Source organism: Colias eurytheme, chromosome 27 (assembly GCF_061535395.1).
Source record: "Colias eurytheme isolate Ceu_HAF_F1 chromosome 27, ilColEury1 Martin Lab GWU primary, whole genome shotgun sequence".
NCBI classification, from domain to species: Eukaryota; Metazoa; Arthropoda; class Insecta; order Lepidoptera; family Pieridae; genus Colias; species Colias eurytheme.
The window spans coordinates 5156748-5181076 of NC_143006.1; the positions used below are offsets into that span (position 1 = coordinate 5156748).

Sequence of the window (24329 nt, forward strand, 5' to 3'; positions counted from 1 at the left end):
TGCTTTTAATTATACTGACTGGATTTTGTATGACTAGATTCTGGTCGATGTTTTGTAAAACATCATTCACTTCGGTAGATTTCGTCTCAAATAAAAAAAGTAGGTACATAGTTAGAATGAATCTGATTGATGAGTAGATACTAAATATTACATGTTCATTACGAGATTCATTCATAAGTAAAAACAGTTTACCTAAGTATACTGTACAAGAAGTTACATAACTATGTACTACAAATACTAAAATAAACGAAGTAAAAGACGTTTAGGTATGTACGTTTACTCAAAGAAACCATGAAATATTCGTAAAGTAGGTACGTTAAGATCAATAACTCTGACGACATTTCATTTACATAGAAACGTAAAAACGTCGCCATTACCTTGGCATTGGTAAATAAAACAAGTAAATAAAATAGCGAATGCCCCACTGACCTTACAAAATTAGAAATCTCTGAATATTATTTGACGATTTCCGCGCAGCGCTAAGTCACGCGAACTCAGATTAAACGGTTGAACTATAAAAAATATAAAAATAGACGTTAATTATCGCGAACGGCTCCAAAAATAATGTACCACGTGAGGAGGATTATATTTAGATGCTGTGAGCGGTGTTTGTTTTTATTATCGTCTAAGGAAAACTGTCTGTTTGAAGATTTTCCGTGCGTTGCTGCGGAGCCTCCCCAATTTGAGTATTAGGGTGCCTCCAGGGATTATTCTATCAACGATGTCTGATATTTCAAATCCTTTGTTCCGAAATGTTTTGCTGTGTACGGAATATACAGTTGTATATTAATCGCTTACATATTTACGTTTTTGTTCTAAGCATTAGGAGTTTTAGGACCATCTTATAGTTGGTTTAATGATGTCACCTAAAATAACTTTTAAAATACCTGATCAAGATGCTATACAAATTCCTACCAGTAAAACCTTATCACTGATACATTTATTTTCACTAAATCATTCCACTTATTACTTATCTGCTCACGGCATCATCTAAATGTTACGTTATTCAAATTTTCACAAATCCATTCGTGACTCACACCACTTGTTTACCACCTGTCGTTTCAAGGTCTCACACCTTAATATTTACCATATTACCTGTATCAGTCATCTGCTGTCTTTTTTGCGTTGGGAGAAGGTAGATTTTTTTATTTTGGTTAGCAGGGTTCAACATCTTTGTGACAAATTGTATTAAAGTTCCATGGGTATTGGAGATAAAACAAACGCAAATAATGCAAAAATTTCAATTGTTTTAAAGTTTAATATCCTCTTATGTTATAGTCATTGTGATTAAAAATTGGTATGTAAGATAGAAATGAGGTGTAAAAAATATCTAAAGGCTTCATAATAATAACTAACTGATTACCATTATACTACTAGTAGGCAGTCGTTCATTAATACATTATTTACTCTGTTCGTTAAATTTTCGTACTATAACATCGATTACAAAGCATATTATCTATAATATTTAGATTATTAATATCACGTGGTATCTTCACTATCTATTTTAGGGAATTGATAAGCTTATGAGTTTCTGATTACGAGAGCGCTATTGTTAAATTGATATTGGCTATTTGGATGTATTTTAGGCATTTTAATTTACTCAACTAGTCAATACATAGTTAGGTTATTTTTACGTTATTGCAGTAAATCAGTAATGAACACGAGGTAAAATATTTTTATTAGAATCCTTTCTTATAATATGTACTTCATAACTTTATACTGATTTAAACTTTATATACATATTGTATACATTATCTATCTTGTCGACAAGTGACTCCACACTATAATTAGTATTTCTATACATTTGACACTCGTGCTTAAGATACATTTTAATTAATATTCAAGTACACGATATCTACAACTAAAAACAATTTACAAAATTTACATACTCAAACGTCTCAAGTGTATTGGAACATTGTTTTGTGTCGCTTATTGTTTGTGCGTCCGTCCTTATTGGTTCAAGTGTCGTGGTGTTGGTACTCGTCCGTTACAGGTTCTACGGCTTTGTGTGCAGCTACTGTGGGTACACGGTGATTGGCTGGATCCCCTTTACTAACTATGCCCTGTCTCTCTCTTTCCAGATGTCCGGACGCTGGTGTCTCACTCCCGCCCTGCACTCCAGGAATGTCTATGCTTGTACCGTTCACATTTCGATTTCGATTCTTCATAATTTCCAATTCTTCTAATGTGCTATTGATGTTTACAGTTTCGAACGATTCTAATGCCAAGGTCGCGGCGGCTATTAGTCAGACATTATTTTCGAATATTCTTTTCACATTCGTCAAGGAAGTTGTCGTGTTGTGAAATGATGAATTGTGTATACGTAGATAAATTAAAAAAAAAATGCTGTAGTTAGTTTTTCAAGTTAATCAATTCGATTACCCAGGAGGAATATAATTCTAGAAGTGTATAAAGAAATGTATTAGTTTAGCTTACGGCTGTTTCTTGTAATGATTCGGATAACTTTTGTTTATTTTTTTCCTAACATTTGATTCCCGAGACTCGATTCTTATCGAATTACTTCTCGTTACGGTCCAATCGTTAGTTTACTCTTTGGTATATTTTTTGCCCTCTCACTGATTTGATTATATTGTTGCTAATACAAAATATTCCGTAATAATAGTTTATATTGTCAAATTATTTATGATAGACTACAAGCCCGCATATGAAAAAAATATGGGTCAAATGAACCACCACGGGACATATCTAGTACGAAAGAAGAGCAAAAAATAATAAGATTCATCACTATGCCGTCACTTGTAAGCTGTCCAACTGAGTGAAGATGAGAATTGAAAAGTACAGGTAGACTCGGTAAATTTTGGTCATATATTTTTGTACGGCATTCTTAACCATCGATAGATCCATTAAAAATAATAAGAAACCGCTTAGTGCCGTACAAAAATGTGGGTCCACCAAGTCGGAATTTTTATTTAATTTCCGAGAGTTACCGGGGGTAAATTTGGTCATTTGACCATGTACGGCATCTGTGTCATACTATTGCTATACTGCTTTTAATCCATTATTCCGCAACGCCGTACAAAAATCATGGGGACAAGGGGAAAAAATCGAGAGTTGTAATCCCCTCTCTTTCCCCACTCCAGGGGGTCATTTGACACAACACGAAATAAATTTATTTTTAAAGTATTTTATGCATAGATAATATTTTTTCATGTGCCGTACATTTTCGTTGGTTCAAAGGGGAAAAATCTGAAAAAGAAAAAATCCATATAACGAAATGTTTGCTTTATATTTTTCTTATAAAATATAAATATACATTAATATTAAGAAGCTCGAGGTGGTTAATTATCACCTTGGAAAGTCGGAGTCAAGTGGAATGGACTCCGTTAAATTGATGAACTAATAAAAAAGCTATGAACGAAAAGATGTGAATTATATTCAATCAGCCCATGAATACAGGTAAAGTCACAAGCAAATGCTAGTAATATATACATATTCAAAATGTACAAGTAAAGCGCTTTCAAATGATACCAAACACGGCATATTTATCTTAACTTTATTTTTTTACTCTGTATGTTTTGTCCGCTAGAGGGCGCCACATTTGTGAAACCCCATATAGCCTTTAGCTAGCTGGTCACTGATTATCCAGTGAACAATTCAGACGCTTCTAATGATATGTCATTTGTCGAATTCTGATAAGTAGTATAGAAGTTACGAGGGAATAGATGAACATACATACATGACCTGTCAAAACCATAACCCTCCTTTTGCTTTGCCGTAGTTGGGTACAAATATGTTAATGCCGTACTGTATCAAATGGCCATAAAGCACCCTTAAAATTGTAGCTTTCGTCGCTTTCATCAGCCTAAAAGATGTGGTCTGCACAAAAATGTACGGCATCGTTTTTTCCTAATTTATCTATGTTAATACTATTTAAAACAACGAATAAAGTGTAGAAAACTATTATATTTCATTAATCTACGATGTTTAAACTTTAACAAAATTTCTGGGTTTGCATTTCTCTATAACTTTTTTTAGAACGGTTTCTTTTGAACGGCAATACTATACAACAATTGAATTTTACAATATCATGTTAAAAAAAAAGTTCCCGTACAGGGTCAAATGACCTTACAGCTCTTTATATCAAGAATTCGATGAAATTAAGATGATTATTGGTATACATTTAAAAGAACAATTATTTTTTGACGGCATTGCTTTTAATAGTACTTTTGAGTGCTAGATAATGTTTTGGAACCGAAGCCGTACTTAGTCAAATGACCCCCTGGAGTGGGGAAAGAGAGGGGATTGCAACTCTCGATTTTTTCCCCTTGTCCCCATGATTTTTGTACGGCGTTGCGGAATAATGGATTAAAAGCAGTATAGCAATAGTATGACACAGATGCCGTACATGGTCAAATGACCAAATTTACCCCCGGTAACTCTCGGAAATTAAATGAAAATTCCGACTTGGTGGACCCACATTTTTGTACGGCACTAAGCGGTTTCTTATTATTTTTAATGGATCTATCGATGGTTAAGAATGCCGTACAAAAATATATGACCAAAATTTACCGAGTCTACCTGTACTTTTCAATTCTCATCTGCACTCAGTTGGACAGCTTACAAGTGACGGCATAGTGATGAATCTTATTATTTTTTGCTCTTCTTTCGTACTAGATATGTCCCGTGGTGGTTCATTTGACCCATATTTTTTTCATATGCGGGCTTGTAGTCTATGACAAATAACAGTCACTACAATTGCTCGTTAGCCACATCTGCAGCCATTGTCGCTGAATTTTTAATAAACTATTGATTAGATATCGCATATACAATGGTATCGAAGCAGTATGAACTCGTGCGTCAACAGAATTTTTGATGTATTAGTCTTATATGACGTCAGAGCTGGCCTGTAGTTTTCTGATGCCGCTGTTACCCATTGTGGTGTATTCTAAATGAGTTGTGTTTCGTATCGATCGCTAGGATATCTATCGATTAATACAAGCCGGTCACGTTTCTGATAGCCAATCGTATATTCATATCACCGACCTTGTGTTATTACATAAACCGTTCTTTTATAGGTGTACATATTATGAACAGTGATGAAAGTTTCATACATTGAACTAAAGTGATAATTATAATGGTATACTGACGAACATGGAGCGGAAGTTGACTCGAGAGGACTTTATGAGGAAGAGCTTCCGAGCTCCCCGGGTGTCGCCGGCCGCTGAAGGCCAGGCCACGGTTAATGGAGCTCCCCCACCCTCTCCTGTGTCTTTAGCCATGTTGGAAAGGACGCCACAACCACAACGCGCTCAGTACGAAGTTACAACTACGGGAATTGCTCCCAAGCGTTTGGAACTCAACAGAGCACATCCCATACACCTCAAATCTTTTCAACCAGAATCCGATGAAACCGGCCCCACTCCACCGTCAGACGATGTGCTCAGAAAACTCGAGCGGCAAATCGGTGAAATGGAACGCGGGCTGGAAAGAGCACAGAATGGAAACGTAGAAGTGGACGAAAGAGTGCGTTACGCCGAACACGAGAATCTTCTACGCACTGGAGTGTCTTCCGTCGGTGGCGGAGGATACTTACCAGCAGATTCTGATACAGAACACGATGTGGTACAGTTCAATAGGAATGAAACGACGCGTAGCAGTACAGGTGCGACTGCACCCGCGCCCAGACCTGGTACGAGATTAGCTCGAACGAATTCCGATACGCAACAGCATTCAGTTGCTGCTACCGCTCGATTGATGCGTAAACTGGCCGATGGAGGCACGAAAGACGAGAAAACTAAAGTGATGTCGAGGAAGGCGATTCAAGCAAGGATGGAGCAAGTTAAACGCTCCGTGGTTGGCACTAAACATGAGCACAGAGTGTTGGCCGAAGCGAGGGCGGAGCCTGCGGCCAGTAAGACGCCCACGTCGCCAGTCTCCACGCGTTCTACCACGCAGGTAATTTTGTGAATGTCCATTTGTGTTCGAGTAGGAAGTGCGGAATATTGTTTGATGAACTTTGAGATTTATTTGTAGGGATTATCTTTGTCAACATGTTGTGTTGATTGTTAGGTAATAAATAGGACATAATGTATAATCATGTTGTATACGAATTTGTGATATTGGAATAAAAGATAGTATGTATTCTAAATATACCTAGCTATTTACGGCTATTAGTAGAACATTAAAGTTTCTTCGTCACAAGTAAATTACTAATACGTCATAGTCATTATTATTACGTCAGTGAAGTTAGTTTAACATACGTATTTATTTGTTTATTTAAATATTAACGGTGATCGTGAACCAGGTAAAGAACCTATCATAAAAAATACAGCTATCTCACACAGTATAATACTCAAAAGTTTTATGATGTCCCTTATAGGTACGGTACGGTCGGTGTCGTGTTTCGTAATTTTACGACAAATATTATATGATTCCGTTTTATTTAGTGTTATTGTAGGCAGAGCCATGTGTGCTTGCGTCACTGTATGATGACTTATCGGTTACGAAAGACAAACAGCTAGGGGTCAAGTGTGACGATCCGTGTTATATGGTATTCGAATAATATAAGATTATTATGTTATGAAGTATTTTGTTTAGTTATGAATGAAATCTAGTATCTACGCATCTCGGTAGGTGTAGTGTTAAGTATGGATAGCGCTTGATAGACAAACATTTTGTATTTTTACTTGATAAGAAATGATTAGCAATAACTAATAAGCAGTTTTTGGTATTTTGTAAGGTTGTTTAAGAACTTCACAATTTCAACTTTTGCATACTTGATTAAATTTTAAAATCATACATTGTAAAAGAATATAACAGGTTGAATGAAACACACACACACACTTTCAAATTTATTCATTACTTATAATATTAGTTTATTTTATTAAATTTTTTAAGGATTAATAATTGAACATAATGATTTCGTGGTAGAATGAGTAGAATTCATACGGAACTGCTTATTTATATTTTTTTCCGTACAGAACCCTAAATAATGATTAATAGACACTCACATTTCAAAGAGACACACCGAACGGCTGGTCCGTAGTTAATGTAATTGATTGAGTGTGAACGCGACCTAATGGACGCGGGTTTGGTTCCCGGCGGGAGATAAAATTAAGTGCAGTGTGCTAGAGTGTGTGAATTTTGTATCGAATGTAGATATATTTTTATTTCTAAATAATTATATCTACACTAAAATTTGTTTCTATTTCATATCAATGGGATAAGACTATACTTATCTGATTTTCAATATTAATTCGCAAGTACCTATAAAAGTTACGTTATTCTGAGGGATTTAAAAATTAGAGAAAACACATAATATACCAGCTAGCTTATAATAATAATTTGATGCAAGAGAAATGAATGCACATAGATTTATTCAAGATTTAGATAAGCATTAAAGGTAGATTTAAAATTTAGATAATTAACCATAATTATTCAAAAAACACACAAGCACAGTTTTAAAATTTTATTCATATTGATTGACTTTGATCTCCTTGTGGTTTTTATTTCACTCGATATGCATATTAATTGAGTATTTATTTTCCTTTGCAGGTAAGAAGCTGTGGTTATTTCCATAAGTTTTATTTTTTATCTGTGGTAAGATGGAACACGTATGCACGCTCGTTAACAGGTAATGGCTATGTTTATTTTGAGAAACTTTATAATTGTGATAAGTGGAAAGATAATAAATCTATTTTCAAGTGTATCAAACATTTGCAGAAAGATTAGCAGATAAATGTGACTAAAAATTTTGTGATATTTCGTTTTATTATGAATATGCAAATTAATTGGAATAGCATCTTTTTTAAATAATTTAGGGTTAGAATAATTTGAAGCCTTAAAAAAATGGTTGCTCTTATAAATGTTCGAAAGGTTATTATTAGAAGATCTCAATTTATAGTTCTTAAAGTGATGATTGTCCATTTGTTTGTCAATAATATTCGGCGAACCCTCTTGGAATAAGTGGATGCTGCGGTCGATCCACTTTATAGTAGCGATAACAAATATAAAGATAAATTAAAAACAATATTTCAAACTATATAATAATAAGAAAACTTTTTAAATATAACCTACGTCACGGGGTAAAAATGTAGCTTTAAAAATATGCTTTAAAGTTTCAGGAATGTGTAAAATTTGTATAAATCATAAATAACTCTCTTCCCTTCATAATGTTAAGTAACAAGATGTAAGATAGATAAAATTAATACGTCCAAGATGTCCATGTTTAAAATCCACAATTCCCCATATACGGGCGCGTGGTGGCCGGCCATTTGCTGCGACCTTGATGACGTCACCGTCACACCCGGCTCATTATAACCGGTCCACGCGACGAGTGGTGTTTGACAAGAATGCGTATTATAATTTGTAGTGGACACGATGTAGTTAGGTTTTTAAAAGAAAGTAGATAGTCTGGTGAAGTTGGATGTGTAATTTCATTAGTCATTACTCATTATGGTGGTTTGTTTAGTAGTCTATATTAAGGTTAGATAATTTTCAGTAAATTTACGATTTGAAAGGTGTGAATCTCGAATACGAAAGTTTGGTTTGTTTTTAAGAGGGGAAATAGTAATTAATATAAGACAGAATTATGAATTCGAAGCGTGTTTGTATCTATTAATATAATGTAAGAAATTAATTCCAAATTTACAGAAATAGAAGAATCATTTTCTGATCTATTCAGAAGAATTAGGTATACCAAAACTATATGATGGATTTCGATGGCCTCTCAAATTTTCATTGTAAGGACCTTAACCAAATACATCATACTGTCATACTCATACACCCTTGATAAAGATAAACATTGAATGAACAGATCCAAAATAAGATTAGGTCTACGTAACGTACGCGCTGTCACGTACACGACGTGTCAAACTTAACTGGTTTATTTATTTATCCAATATACGGTATACCATATACATACATATAACAAGCGGCTAAACAACTCAGATATTTCGCAGAAAACGCCGAGAAGCGAGGGCGGCTCTAACCCATATTTATGGCTACATACTGCCGTAATATTATTATGGTATTCACGAATACTCTTGACGTAAGCGAAGCCTAGGAAACCCTACCAGTTGAAGTCGTTACGCTGTTACAAGCAGTGGCAGTGTGAAATGTAATAGAGCGAATGTGAGATTTCATACAGATTATATATTGTATATAGGGAGGGATAAGTGCGTGTGTAATCCGTTATGGTAATCCAATGCCAGTTTTGTGTGGCCGTGGGCAGAAGGCGATGGTTGGAGCCGGCATGGAAACGCAAAATGGTAAAGTGAACGACTTTGAATGTAACATACGTAGCACTGATTTTTCTTCATTACATACCTAGTAGTGTGAAATGTCCTATTTTGATGCGGTTTTTTTAATAGATAGAATGATTTAAGGCTGCAGTCTAGCAAAATTGCGTTTTCAACAAGTTATTTGACAATTTTTTCCCGGCTAATGAAATGATAAACTGAATTTTTTTTTCTTGTTTATCAATTAGTGTTATATACGCAATGCGCGTGAATTTTTTCACATTTATAAAGTTACTTTATGTTACCTTAATCAGGCCTTCAAGATAAGTCTCTTTCCCCCAAAGACATTTCGAGCTAAGTTTGTGCACTCACTACGTTGCAACCGATTACAATTTATACAATCTGATCAGCGCATTATTATCCTTATATAGTCGTTATTAAAAACTGCTGAATACAATTGCCGAAAAACTTATGATTTTCCTAATTAGAACGTTATAAATTCATTAAATTTCCCATTTTTTGCCTTACAAAATCTATTGATAAATACTGCTAAAAGTTATTTTTTCCATTAATTTATTCGAGTTGGTTGAAGACCAATGAGTATTAATCCTTTAAAAAAATTTTTTTTGAATTTTGATAATTCTTTAAATATTAAAAAAATATTTAAAATAATTAGGAAAAATCCTAGCGAATTTCTTTAGTCGCGCTCCTTGGGCCGGAGCGTTCTGACGTGTGCTCTACGCTCGATTTTCCTTCATACCGAAGTGAAAGTTGCTCTACTTCATTAAATTTAATATTTTTGTTAATTGATTATTTTTATCTTAGTTTTGTGCAAATATTCGTATTTTTAAACATTTGATTTCGATATGGAAAATAAACGAAAAAAATACGCGTGTAACTACTACAAAAAAATTTATCTTCGAACATAAAGTTAATGAAACCAAATAGATTGCAAAGGTGATTGGCAACAATTTCTTTATTTTACGGGGTGTCAGTAAAGGGATGTATATTTCTTTAAAACTAAAGTAAGCTCATAAATTTTCTTATAATATATTTTTTTTTTGAAGTTCCAAAAATGTTTATTTTTCGTTTGAGAAATACGAAATATAATATAAACTTGTATTGAGAACTTGAACTTCCCAAGTTCATCCGGGGAAATCCCCATACGGGGAAAATGATTTGTTTACTCCAAAAGGTGCCGTCGTTGCCGAGGTGTTTTAATTTTTTCTTCTAGTTATTTTCAACGTAGCGGCATGTTGTTTGATTATTAATTTTGTAACTTAAATACAGGATGTTGGTTTTATATTCTGATCTTACAGACGCGCTGACAAATTTAGTCCGCCATTTCTAGTTTAGTCCACCAACTCTAAGTACCAATATTAAAACGAATGGATTATCATCACATCATCAAAACTCAGATGTAATGGAAGATCACCATAACATAGAAAATTCAGTGGGTGTTGAGAACTAAACAAACACAAGTAACAGAGACGCGAAGAATAAAAAAAGAGGACGAAAACGATAATTCGTTGATGCTTTCCCTTTTCGACGTATTGTTAGGGTACATCACCAATCTGCAAAAAACAAAACTGATGATTCCCAATTGCTGATTAAAAATGAAAAACAAATAATCGACAACAGTGGTGAAAATTTGCTGATCACAATGAAACATCCTTCAGTGGTAGCAGATTTACTCATTTAAAATGTATCGGTGAACAGCGTAAAGGAGAGGAGGACAGGAAAACATTATGAATGTGGATGGTGGATTGTATACAGGGTGTAATCGTTAAGTATGTGCAGGCGATTATGACGTTATTATTGCAGGTATCAAAAAACTTAAAACTGATATCGAAATTACTTTACCTAATGAGCAAAATGACAATAATAACTTTTTAAAAGTATAACGAGAAATATCTAAAAAATTTACTGTATACACTCCCATATCAAAAAGGGAAAATGGGTTATGGGACTAGTAGAAGTTAAATGTCTAATTCCGGCAAAAGACATGAATGCGGAAGATGCGGTTAAAAATAAAAAAATTAATATTTGAAATACAATGCAAAAAATAACACTTTTGAAATACAAATAAGCAGACTTAATAAGCAGGCAACTAAACGTTGCAGAAGCAGAAGTCTGCTTATTTGCTGTTTGGACTGGAGTGAATCATTCGTTAAAAATAGAATATATAAAAAATTATGTAACGTTTAGGCAAAATAAAATGATGGACCATTATCAAGATTTTACATAAATTGCCTACTGTCAGAATTGATTGATTCGAGACTTCAGCATTCGATGCCCATCAAGGACCCATCCTATATCATTCAAGCGATTGAAAAAAAAAAAGAGATAAATCCAGTGCAACCGATAAAGCATCAGAATGCTAGCAAAAGATTTATTAGGTTTATCAATATAAATCTATATATTATACATAATATAATAAATCTGTAGAAGACGCGAAGACCGACATCCGCGCGGACGGAGTCGCAGGCGGAAGCTAGTCAGAAATAAATATCTTTTGTTTTCATTTGCGTATTTTTCTATTTTATAATTTTTTAACACAAACATTACATTTTTTTTATTATATACAAAATTTGTTTATCCGTTTTATTAGTTAAACTGAACAACTTTCACTAAGAAACTTAGGTCGAAAAAAATGTATAGAGTTATGCATTTTGTATGGAAAGCTTATTTTTTTTTATATTTCGTCCAAATTTCTTTGTAAAAGTTGATCAGTTATATAAACATGAAGTTGAAGATATCAATAGAAAGTATTCGCAAATTTTGTGTAATGATAAAAAAAATCACCCGGTGTAATTTTCACGAAAATTGTTTCAAATTGTCATTTTTGGTACTTATTACGAATATTAAATTATGCATACGAATGATTTAATTTTTAAAAATTAAGTGGAGCAACTTTCCCTTAGTACATTTGTATTATTTACATATAGGATGACAGGATGCATTTGTTTGCACTACTAGACCAAGCCCTTAAGAGGAAGGTTTTACTATATAAAATAATTGTTAGGTTTTAGACAAAGCGGGCGAAGCTGCGGGTGGAAAGTAATACATAGTTTAAAGTGTGGTGTGTTTAGAGCGATGTATTTATTGTCGTCAGATGATATAAGATGTTATTAAAATTAATGTTTATGAGAAGAATTTTTATATATTAAGTTTGGTAAGATTTGCGCAGATTTGTTATGAAGACAATTTCACTGCGTATTATCTTGTTTTATTCCATTATTTAAGATGAATTTTGTACAATTAATAGAAAAACGATATTATCGATTAGCAAAAAATATAATAAAGAATGTGAAAAAAGAAAGTAGCATTTCAATTAAAAAGTTGTTATAAAATTGCAGGAAAAGATTTATATTTCTTTTCCGTTACGTAAGTATTGTCTAAGTTGCAGATTGTAGAAGTTGGATAAAATATATTTAATCCAGTCTGTAGGTATTTATGCTCTACAAAAGGTGGCGTAGAAAATGTTTTGAAACGATATTGTTTAGGTATGAAAGGTTAATCAAAATCCAAGTTTTCGACCTTGACGGACCCAGGCGCTAGCCGCCATCTTGAATTAAAGGTGCTAAAATTAGGTATATTTTAAATAACTTCTCAATTGTTTACTAAATCACAAAAGTGTCTATGAGGGGTTCAAAGAAGACAAAATTACCTACATTTTTTTCATACATGATTATTCTGTAAGTCTTAAAGGTAAAAAGTTACAAGCGACGGAAATAATAATATTTACAGAAATCATATAATTTTAATTTTGTTTAAAAATTGTACAGCTATCATTTTTTAATTCTCTTTGATGGCCCGGGCTGGTTAATGGTGGCTTAATCTTCATTATCGTCGCTGAAATTTTCTGTTTCATTGTCTGTATTTTTAGTTTCCAACCATGAAATTTCGTCATCATGACCAGAAGAAATCGAAGACGCTGGAGCACGCTTTCTAGTAACTTTTTACGGAGGGGACATGGATAAGGAATCCTTAGAAGATATCCGATATGAACGATTCATAAAGTTATCAATAAAAAGTAAATTTAATCGACGAAATTTCATGGTTGGAAACTAAAAATACAGTCAATGAAACAGAAAATTTCAGCGACGATAATGAAGAAGCCACCATTAACCAGCCCGGGCCATCAAAAAGAATAAAAAAAGATTGCTGCACAATTTTTAAAGAAAATTAAAATTATATGATTTCTGTAAATATTATTATTTCCGTCGCTTGTAACTTTTTACCTTTAAGACTTACAGAATAATCATGTATGAAAAAAATGTAGGTAATTTTGTCTTCTTTGAACCCCTCATAGACACTTTTGTGATTTAGTAAACAATTGAGAAGTTATTTAAAATATACCTAATTTTAGCACCTTTAATTCAAGATGGCGGCTAGCGCCTGGGTCCGTCAAGGTCGAAAACTTAGATTTTTATTAACCTTTCATACCTAAACAATATTGTTTCAAAACATTTTGCTACGCCACCTTTTGTAGAGCAAAGGCTTTTACATTTCCCCACAGACTGGTTTAATTATGTATATTGTTTTGCAGTAAGTTTGACAGTTATCTCGCTCGCCAGTGATTTACAATTGATGGTAGCGGCTATTGTGATCGATTGTTGACCCGAATTAGTTAGGAGTAGAGGTTATATTGAATATAGATACATTTAAAGGTTATTGAAGTGAAACTTCTTTATCGGGGTTGGAAAAAAATGTAGTGTAACATTTTTTGATTTTTCGTTACGCGTGACATTTTTCCGTTACGCGCCATCTTTTTCTTTTCCTACCACGCGTGATTCGACATATTTCTGTAAAGTTGCATATAGTTAATTATTTTTTGAAAAATAAGGTCATAAAGAAGTTTCACTTCTTACGTGTGTACACTATTATAGTACACGCACACATTTTTTTTTATAATATTGGTTTGCCGTTCGGAGAGGTCTGTAAAGACAAAAATATTATGATGATTCAAAAGAGCTTCTAAAGTTGTTTATAGGTTTAAAAACATTTTTTGTTAAAAAGCACTCATAAATTAAGTGATTAAATTTAAATATAAATGGAAATAAAATCATCCATTCGAATAAGATAAGTGAGATATAATTTCCATTAACACACACACAATAAACTTTTCGTAATTGCTAAAGGTGAAAAGTAAAATCTTTTTATAATTTAATTGTACCTACGATAGAAATGCCGACATTTAAGATTGCAACATAACTGTTTAGTCGTTGGCGAATCTCCGTGATTGTATTGTACTAGCTGTGTCTTGCAGTTTTACCTGCATTCTAAATATATTTTAATTGCTGCTCTGTTCCTATTTGTCGTAGTGTGATGTTATATAGCGTTATAATATAACCGTTTTCGATAAATCCACTATTCTAAATAGAAATAAATTTCTATTCAAACCAGCATTTACGGATATTAGCTTCTTGACACAAATAATCTCTGCAGCTTTAACAATAAAATAATACCATTATAAACTACATTAAATTTATACTGGGAAGTGGTTTTGTATGTACATATACATATTTGGTATGCGGCTCCATTGAATTCGTAGAACTAATAATTCGGACACTCAGAAATGTATAGTATACACTACATTATATTATAGGGACTGTAATATAACAGTATCCCTAGAGGGAGGAGTGTGTTGATGCGCAAACCGGGTAAATAGGTCACTGTGAAGAGTTTTGTTAATTCAATTTAGAAAAAAGAAAGAAAGAAAGAAAGAAACATTTATTTGACTCCACAATATAAAATTTAAATTAATAATAAAAACACAGATAACAAGCAGTTTCAAACAAATAAAACTGTTAAATAAACGATAAACAAGTAAACAATTAAAATAACAATAGGTAACAAATTAACAATCTTATTAATACAATAAAATAAAATAAATGTGAGGAAAAGTAAGTGGAGCCAAACCAGGTAGCCACTCAGTATATGTTGCGACACAGTTGCAACACTGATTTTCAGTGGCCCCTCTCTGTAGTGATTGGAGCGGCAGTACGTTCGCAAATATATATTTTAATTAGAACATGTAAATAAAAAACACACGATATACATACACATAAATAAAATTCACATTTTTCAACAATAACAATACACAATAAATTAATTAATATCCAGATAAAATGATAATATACCTACATAATATAAAATACGTTAAGACCTAATGAGAAATACGCAACTAAGGTTGGATTTTGAACTCCTGTAACAGGTATTTTTTATATTTAATTTTAAAAGAGTTTAATGTGTTGGAGTTTAATATAGGTGGTGGAAGATTGTTCCAACACTTAGTTGCGGAGTATTTGAAACTTCCCCTGAAGGCAATTGTGAAACTCCTTGGCATGGCAAGTTTACGAAATGAGGAACGGGTGTCATAGGCGCTGCCCTCCCCCATCCAGGTTAGTTTATCGTATAGATATTTCGGGGCTTTCGTTATGTAATTTACTATATACTTTACTTAGAAGCTGTCTCAAACATAAGTACTTGATAAAATGTTCGGAAGAAAGTCTCTCTCAAAGTAATTTAGTAATAAGTCTAAGTATTAATAGACTTGATTTCAGAGGACGTTGACCTTATCAGTTAAAGTGAAATCTTCCAATCTTTACTAAAAAAAAACCGAAGAGTCTGTTTGTTTGCTGGAATGCGTTAATCTCGAGAACTGGTATGCTAGTCGCATTGAAAATTTATTTCAGTGTTAGATAGCCTATGGGCTATGCCTGGCTATGGCTAGGCCTGGATATATGTATCCAGGAAGGCCTTTATATCATCATGCTAAGACCAATAGGAGCTGATAAAACCGCGGGGCACAGCTTGTTTTTAAATCATATAAATTACAAAGCCAAGCAATAACTTATACGTGAATAAAATGAATTAATGTGCATTACCTTCTCATTTTGTGATTGCCCTTTACGATAGTTTTAAGATGACTTAAAGGTCAAGAAAGGAAAGCTTCAGCTTATAAGCTGGTAGCAGAGCTTCTCGATATATCACCGGGTTACGTAAGAAAGGGATCATAGGTGTATTGCCGGTGGGATTATAGTCAGGATTTAAAACCGTTGTTTTTACGACGGGAAAGGTTATGACAGGAATTTTTATCTAGTATCGGATATACGCTTGTAAAACGTTATTAAAAGTTGCAGATTTGATGACAATTCAAACTAAATATAGTCGATTGATATATGAAATAGAATATGTACTTAGATTGTTTGTAGAATTAAAATAGAGAATGAATGTCCAAATGTTAGTTAAAGAAGCTTAGCTGCATGATAAAATGTTTGAATTTGACTAAAAATTGTAGCTTGCTCCGTAAACCCTTCAACGGGAGAGATTATCACGACGTTTTCATGTCAATTCCGGCTACATTCGTAATATAATTGAATACAGCAGCGAACAAAAGAATCGGATTTTTAACCTTTATACAAACATAGGATTCTAACCCCTAAATGTTTGGTATTTGAGTGTATTTTCGTATGCTAGCTAACGCAGAGTTGGGACGTTTTACATTTGTTTTGCCGTTTTCAACCCCCTCGGTTCCGCAGTATCATTTCGGCTGTCGGGGGGTGTGCACGCGTTTTTTTGTAGCTCTTCCATTGTGATTATGGTGTTTGTGTGAAGTGCCATGGCTAAGAAACGGGTAAGCCTGGAACGGCTCTATGTGATTAAAGTGTTTAAAGCTATGTGTAATGCTAAATGGTTTTTTGAGTATTGTTGTTACGGATGTAAAGTTTCTTAATAATCTATTGGTCAAGCTAATGTATCAAAAACTAAAAAGTATTATTATAATGGCTAAATTTGAATGAATATATTTCATGACGCAAGATGCTTAACCAAACTGTAATCATTAACTACTGACATAACCTCACTGAAATTATTAAAATATAGCAGATTAATAATTAAATTATACGCAAAAACAATGTAAACATAGTTGTTTATATAATATTATGCGATACACGCAATATTTGACTAAATCTCAACGGCCCTTCCGTGTATTTTATGACGCCATAATGTGAAAAAATTAAAGCAGTCGACTGAATATTTTTATTACAAGGGTTGATAGGCTGAGATTAGGGTGGATTAGCATATTGTAGTGCTCTAAGAAAAACTGCTTGCGAAGTAAAAAGCGCACTTTATTAGCATAAAAGTGTTTTGGATAAAAGTGCATTAGAGCTATTTATAGTGAGTAGAGAAGTCATTGTATGGATGACTTAAGCTATCAAATAAAATTATAGATTAGCAAAAAATTGGAAGGACTTAGTCAAATTAGTGAGGCATTCTTTGAATTAACAATCCTTATTAATATAAAGTAGGTATTACATTGTCTGTTCGGTATTTTAGAAGGTAATTTAGATCCATTTTATATAGATGTAGACATGGAACATTTATCCTATGTTTTTCTACATTATGATGACGAAATCAAGAAAGAAAACATGAAATAAGAGCTGATAAATTAAAGCATATTTCACTACAAGTAAAACTAGCTTTATAGAGACATGCATTATTTTAATTAGCCAACAAATTGAACGCTAGAACGAGCGTGGTCTCGAACAGACTCGACTCATTTACAAAGTTAACCAGACGTTTAACCGGCTGTTTAAATATATGTATATATACTTAGTACGAACGACGTTTAACCAACAGTTAAAATAGAGATACGATGTTTAACGGGCAGTTAATATAATGATACTACGGGCGAGACTGTAAAGCCCTCACTAACGATACTCGTAGTTTATTTTATGCGGCGTTTCGGTATAAAAAGCTCATTATATTTTGGTTTTTAAGCTTCCATTTTGTTCCTGATTAAGTAAAGTCTAGACGCGGAGGTAGCGATGCCAAAATTTTGTTTTATTTAATTTGGTGAAACTGTACCTTAATTGTATAGATTTTGAGTTGGTTTTCTTTTGACGATGGGGATTGCATTGTAAAAAATTATAAGGACTATTAATTCGTTGTGCAAAAAGTATTTCTTACAAATCGTAAATCGTAATTATATTAAAATAGATTGATAAATAAAGTATCTTCTTTTGTATTTTATGGTGCCAAAATTTTCTTTACATTGTTGGATGGATACGAAGTTGAAAATTTCTGTTATACAAAAACACAGACTGGAAAAGTTGTTTATTTATGCGGAAAATGGTCGATCAAATGGTGTATCATGTATCGCTTGATTAATTGCAGACGTGTTGTTTATCTCAAATGGGTTTTGGGATATGGATCGCATGATGAAATACGGCATAGGAAGTTTCATAGATATTTGAACGAACAATAGACTAGGATACGTTTGCTTGGACTTCCTAAAAGGGAAAACAAGAGATAGAAAAGTAATTTCCTTGTTTTATAGGTTTTTCCTGTGTTCAATTTAATGTAGGGTAGATAGATTTTTTCTAAATATTTAATTTTCGTTTTAATCTTATAATAATTAGGAAATAAAAATACTTCTCGTAATCGTGAAACAAATAAAAAGATCATGCATGCTGAGCACACGTGTCAGAAGTGAAACTCCTTTGGCAAGATTCACCAAAATCGTCGCCTTATGCCATGACGCGACCTTTTTATTTTACTCCCAACGCGCAATTAAGTAGTTTCACTTCAAAATCTATTTATTGTTATGTCGCTATGATGATCATCTGCCCCCCTAGACAAGTGGCTTTCTATTAGCGTAAAGTTGAATAGAATAGATTATGAATGTATGAGATTGACGTAATCAATCGTCGTCGTCGTCGTAATCAAACGTCAATCTCTCATACATTCATAATCTATTCTATTGAACTTTACGCTAATAGAAAGCCACTTGTCTAGGGGGGCTGTTTACCTCGAAATCGTTGAGATTAAACGTGATTAACATTACACATAGGTACCTATAGTATATAATGTGAAATAAATAAATGGGCTTATCTTACGTGATTACCTTGATGTATATGCTATACAAAATGCAATAAAACATGCCGTAAATGGCACATAGTAATTCAGCTAAAAATAAACAAGTGGCCGGTAAATGGTTCTCAATAGTCAATAGGTTAGTAAGTCGATCGGAAGCCTATGCAGCCCGGTTCGCTTGTGAGTTGTAGACGTAGTAACTAGGTATTAGTTTACTAGCTGTGTCGCGCGGTTTCACCCGCGGGTACTAGTTAAATGTTAACATTATTATTTGTTTCACTCTTAAATAGGAATATGCATACATATATAGGAAATATTATTCAAATTATTTTCAAAACCACAGTAGCTTTCCGAGCGCGGCTTCGTCCGCTTTGTCCAAATCTTTAAATATAAATATGGTAAAACCTTCCTCAAGAAAAGCTCTATCTTAAAAAAAAATGCATCAAAATCCGTTGCGTAATTTTGAAGATCTAAGCATAAGCATAAGCATAAGCATACATATAATGTGTTTGTGTATTATTGTGACATTATAACTTCTTTAAATTTCACAAAACTAAAAGGAAACATGTATTTGTTTTACTAAGAAGTAAGAGCCGATTTCAACACTTGCTGATAATATCCCTGATAGCCTATTTGACGGTTTTTGACGTAATAATTTCTAGGAATATATTTTTTTATGTTTGTTTCCTTTTTGTCTTTGCTAGAGTAAAATAATTTGACAATACCAATACAAGTTGCCTTGACTTTACAAAACATCTTGACTTCTTTTTAATTTCAGTGATATTAGGTACCTGCCTATGTATATACTATGTATACTACTTACTAGATATAAAACTCAATAATGTTAAGTACACATACAATAATAATAAGTGCTCTAAGTATATGGTGATATTGAAGACTTACAGTGCAAAAACTAAAAATATTTAAAGATTTATAAACTTAAAATTATGGCATTAACTTTTATAAACTTTAACGTGAATCTGTGACGAATAGAAGCTGCTTAAAAACAAGGAAACGTGTGATGTAAAAATTATTATTATTGTGTTATAAAATCGAATCGTGCGCAGCCTGTGTTCAATGTTAGAGTGAGCGAGCGACATGGGGGTGAAGGGACGATATCTGGTAATTTTTTTAGATGCATGCACATAATAGATTGGTTTTTTTAGTAATAATATTTTAGGGTAGATTTTTTTTGTGTTTGGTTAAAAGATTTTTTTTGTGTCATTGATAACATTCAGTTTTTAATTACCTAGGTGTTTAGGTGACTCAATTTTTCTATTATTTTGTTTTTTATGTTTTAATAGTAGATATCGTTTATGAAATGAGAGAAATATTAGATATAAAGTCGTAGCTGTCTAATATGTGTAGTATTATATATTACCTAAATTTATAAATTCTATTATTATTTATTTTTAAATTCATTTGTGTAGGAATGCGGGTAATATATTTTTTATTACAAGTTAAGACTTAAGAGATTATGCAATGAAATCATCATCATCATCTTATGATCATAAGAAAAAATGACAGTGTAATATTATTAGAATAAAAAATAATATTAGAACACAGTAAAACATATTATGCTAGGTATTTCTATTCATAGATAGCGTGGGTTTATAAAATTGTAAACTGTGAAGATAATAGGTAAGCTTATTATAAAGAGACACGTAAACAGTAATCCTCCACATTGATTGTTATTCAATATAATAAAAATAGTTGAAAAAAGAAACACGCTTTAATAAGATAAACTCATGAAATCATTGTAGGTATTGTCAGCGATACGATCCTTGATAACTGTATAAAAATGTTTAATATTATAGTTTGTAAAATTTGTAATGGTACATAAAACTGTTAAATAAATAAATAAATAAAAGTTTGAATTAAATATGTCTGTTTAAAGTGGGTCAAAATCGAGTTAAAAAGGGTGGGCTACATACAAACACACAGGTGAAGCTAATAAAAGCGTGTTATACACGATATTTTAAGCGAAAAATATATGCAAACTATACATTTTCCTACAAATAATATATAAAAACTTGTGTTCAGTATCAAATCGCGTGTTGTATGCTAATTAATGTCGAGCCGGAGTTCCACGTTTTTATACATTTTTACACGTACACAATAATTTCTCAGGAATATTACGTAATATCGTGATGGTAGAGTTCTTTTCTATGGAGTTGTCTGGGTGATGTTTTGTAGATGAATTAGTTTTTTGGGAAATGGATTTAGAGCCATAGTTATGGTTTAAATTTTAAATTGATTAAATGATGGTTGATCAAAAAAGAGCTTTGATACAGCGCTATTAAAAAAATGCTAGAAATAAATATTCATGTATTCCACATTAAAATCGTATCATAAATATTGTTACTGTAGCAGATGTTAAATAATATCTAGGACTAGCTTCCGCCCACGACTTTGTTCGTGCATCCCCGTTTTTCCCAGTTCCCGCAAGAATTTCGGGAAATCCTTTCTTAGCGGATGCCTACGTCCTAACATCTACCTGCATGCCAAATTTCAGCCCGATACGTCTAGTGGCTTGGGCTGTGCGTTGATAGATCACTATATCAGTCACCTTTGAGTTTTATATATGTACATAGATATATTGTATTGTATGGTCTTTTGGCTCTGTTTGAGTACCTTATGTTTCATTGAATTGTCGATTTCACTCTTTAACTAAAAATCTTTTAAATAGCAAATTTCCGTATCGAATAAAGCGGAAGACGCTGAAATAAACAACCAAACGCACAAAGCGCAAACGATTGTCTATAAAACAAATAACCAGTATATAAGAACAATTAATAGGTAATAATAATATAGCCTTGGTGCATTGATTGCGTTATTTACTGTTGATCAATATTATTGTGATATTACGTAAGTTTATTATTTGTAGAGTATGCGAGCATGTATTAGTAAATACTGCATAGAGCAATTTTGAATGCTTGGAAATTGACTGTGTATATCTTTGTTTAATAATTTAGCAATGAACACTGGAATATGTTAGGTATATTGTAATTCTTCATAGGTATACAAATAAAAAAAATGTCATAACTCCGAAAATACGAAAAATCGCATAACATACATAGGGGTGATTCGGATAGCCCTCTAGGTCCTCTACCTCCCAGCTTCCGTTCATCACTACTTTTTGGGACACCCTGTATATTAGAACTTGGGAGTATTTTTTAAATGTTTCATTCAAAAAAATTAGCGAGCAATAATGATACTGGTAGTTTATATTATAAAACCGTAAGCATTTTATGTAACAAATTATATATTATACAAGTTGTGCACTGCGGTTTTACCCGAAATATATATGGCCTAAAGCCTTCCTCGATTAATGGACTATCTAACAGTGAAATAACTGTCCAGATCGGTCCCGTGGCTCCTGCGATTAGCGTTTTCAAGTAAACAAAAGAACTCTTTATAATATTAGTATGAATAAACTACTTACTACAGAGAAAAGAAAGATAATGATCCCCTGTGCAATTCCCATCCCTCGCGTCTCGATAATGGCGGCAAACGACTAAACGTCTCCTTTGTGTCTAATAGCTCACATTCATCTTAGGATTATACCCTAGGTTAGGTTCCTAGTGGAAAATGTTACAGTTGAAAGTGTGTTTTTATACTAGTTGTGCATGCAGTTTCGACTTTCTATTCATAGTGTTGTACCTGACTCCGAAGTGTATACCTAAATATTAAATCATAGTGTTGTACCTGACTCTGTAGTGTATACCTAAATATTAAATCATAGTGTTGTACCTGACTCCGTAGTGTATACCTAAATATTAAATCATAGTGTTGTACCTGACTCCGTAGTGTATACCTAAATATTAAATCAGTGTTGTACCTGACTCCGTAGTGTATACCTAAATGCAATATTGTAGCTACATGAATATTTTTTTTTTGTTATTCATAATATTGAAAAAAATATAAAGCTTTTTGCTTTTGCTATAAAACGTAGCAGTTTCGACTTTCTATTCATAGTGTTGTACCTGACTCCGAAGTGTATACCTAAATATTAAATCATAGTGTTGTACCTGACTCCGAAGTGTATGACCTAAATACAATATTGTAGCTACATGAATGATTTTTTTTTGTTATTCATAATATTGAACAAAATATAAAGCTTTTTGCTTTTGCTATAAAACGTAGCTTTATTTTTACATGATTCCTTCGCATCATGGCGTGATGATAAATAGTTTATAGTTCATATCTTCCTTAGGAATTGGGCTATCAAATGTTATAGTTATATATCTGACTGTTACATAAGTGCAGCGAGTGATATCTTGTAAAGAAAAAAAAATTTCTCATTCATATTATGTTTTATGCTGATTCTTAAAAAAATATTTAAGAGCTAATCGTATTAAATTGTTAACTTTTGTTAATTACTATTTGTAACATTTTCTTGCAATTGTATTTTAGAATTGTACTTTAGTTTTGATTAAAAAGGAATTAGGTAAGTAGGTATATAAGTTACTTTCACTCACATTTCATCTCTATATCCTATTTAGAAATTGTAGAGGAACTAAGCTATAAATAACATACGAAACGTGTACCAAAAACAAAGTCACCCAGTTATAAAAACAGAACTTAAACTAAAAATAGGTTACCACCAAGCGAAAAGTTGAAAGCGCTGTCTCGTAGTTAGCACGCAAGTATAGCTTATACCATAGTATAAAGAGAAAAGTAGGCCAACTCCCAGCGTTTAGGAGCGCACGGTACCTAAGCTCGTGAGGCGCAGGGTTGTCACTTGTCACGTTGATATTGTAAATAATTGTATACAAACACCGACCGCTCACAGCAATGGCGCGGCCCTCATGAGAACTGTCCATGAGAAGGAACCGAGCGGCGTTGTGTGCGTGCGTCAAGCTTGCATACGTACATGAAGGGGGGCGTGGCCAAGCGCTCCGCTTACATACAAACGGCGCGATGTACCTTTGTTCGAAGATAACTTACTTGTTCTCTTTATACTATACTTATACTTTATAGTTAGACATTCAGATATGTAGGTCACCTAGACAGGCTGGATCGCGTGGGAACACGGCAAGATGGTTTTGTAGCGCGTTTGGTTGTATATTGTATGTTAGATGTCCGCCCGCGTTGTTTAAAACTTGACAAATAAAGTTTATAATAATATATATTAAACACTTGACCGTAATTTGAAGCTTACTTATTGAGAAGGTACCTAGCTTTTTCCGCCTATTTTCCCTCTCTTTCTCGTTGTATATATGCTATCTCTCTCGCACACGGCAC

The 24329-nt window shown here is 33.1% G+C and overlaps 1 protein-coding gene across 14 annotated transcripts in view; it reads left to right on the plus strand.

Moving 5' to 3' along the window:
- The window catches only part of LOC149896897 (serine/threonine-protein kinase MARK2-like), a 162413-nt gene that overhangs the window by 83830 nt on the left and 54254 nt on the right, over nucleotides 1–24329 (plus strand). For 11 of the 14 annotated variants that reach the window (XM_090117097.1, XM_090117108.1, XM_090117095.1 and 8 more), the window contains exon 2: nucleotides 5037–5916. The exons of the other annotated variants lie outside the window; for them this stretch is intronic. In XM_090117097.1, coding sequence (XP_089973223.1) covers nucleotides 5113–5916 — 804 coding nt within the window. In that variant the 5' untranslated portion in view covers nucleotides 5037–5112. The remainder of the gene's footprint in view (nucleotides 1–5036; nucleotides 5917–24329) is intronic. 14 annotated transcript variants of the gene reach the window in all.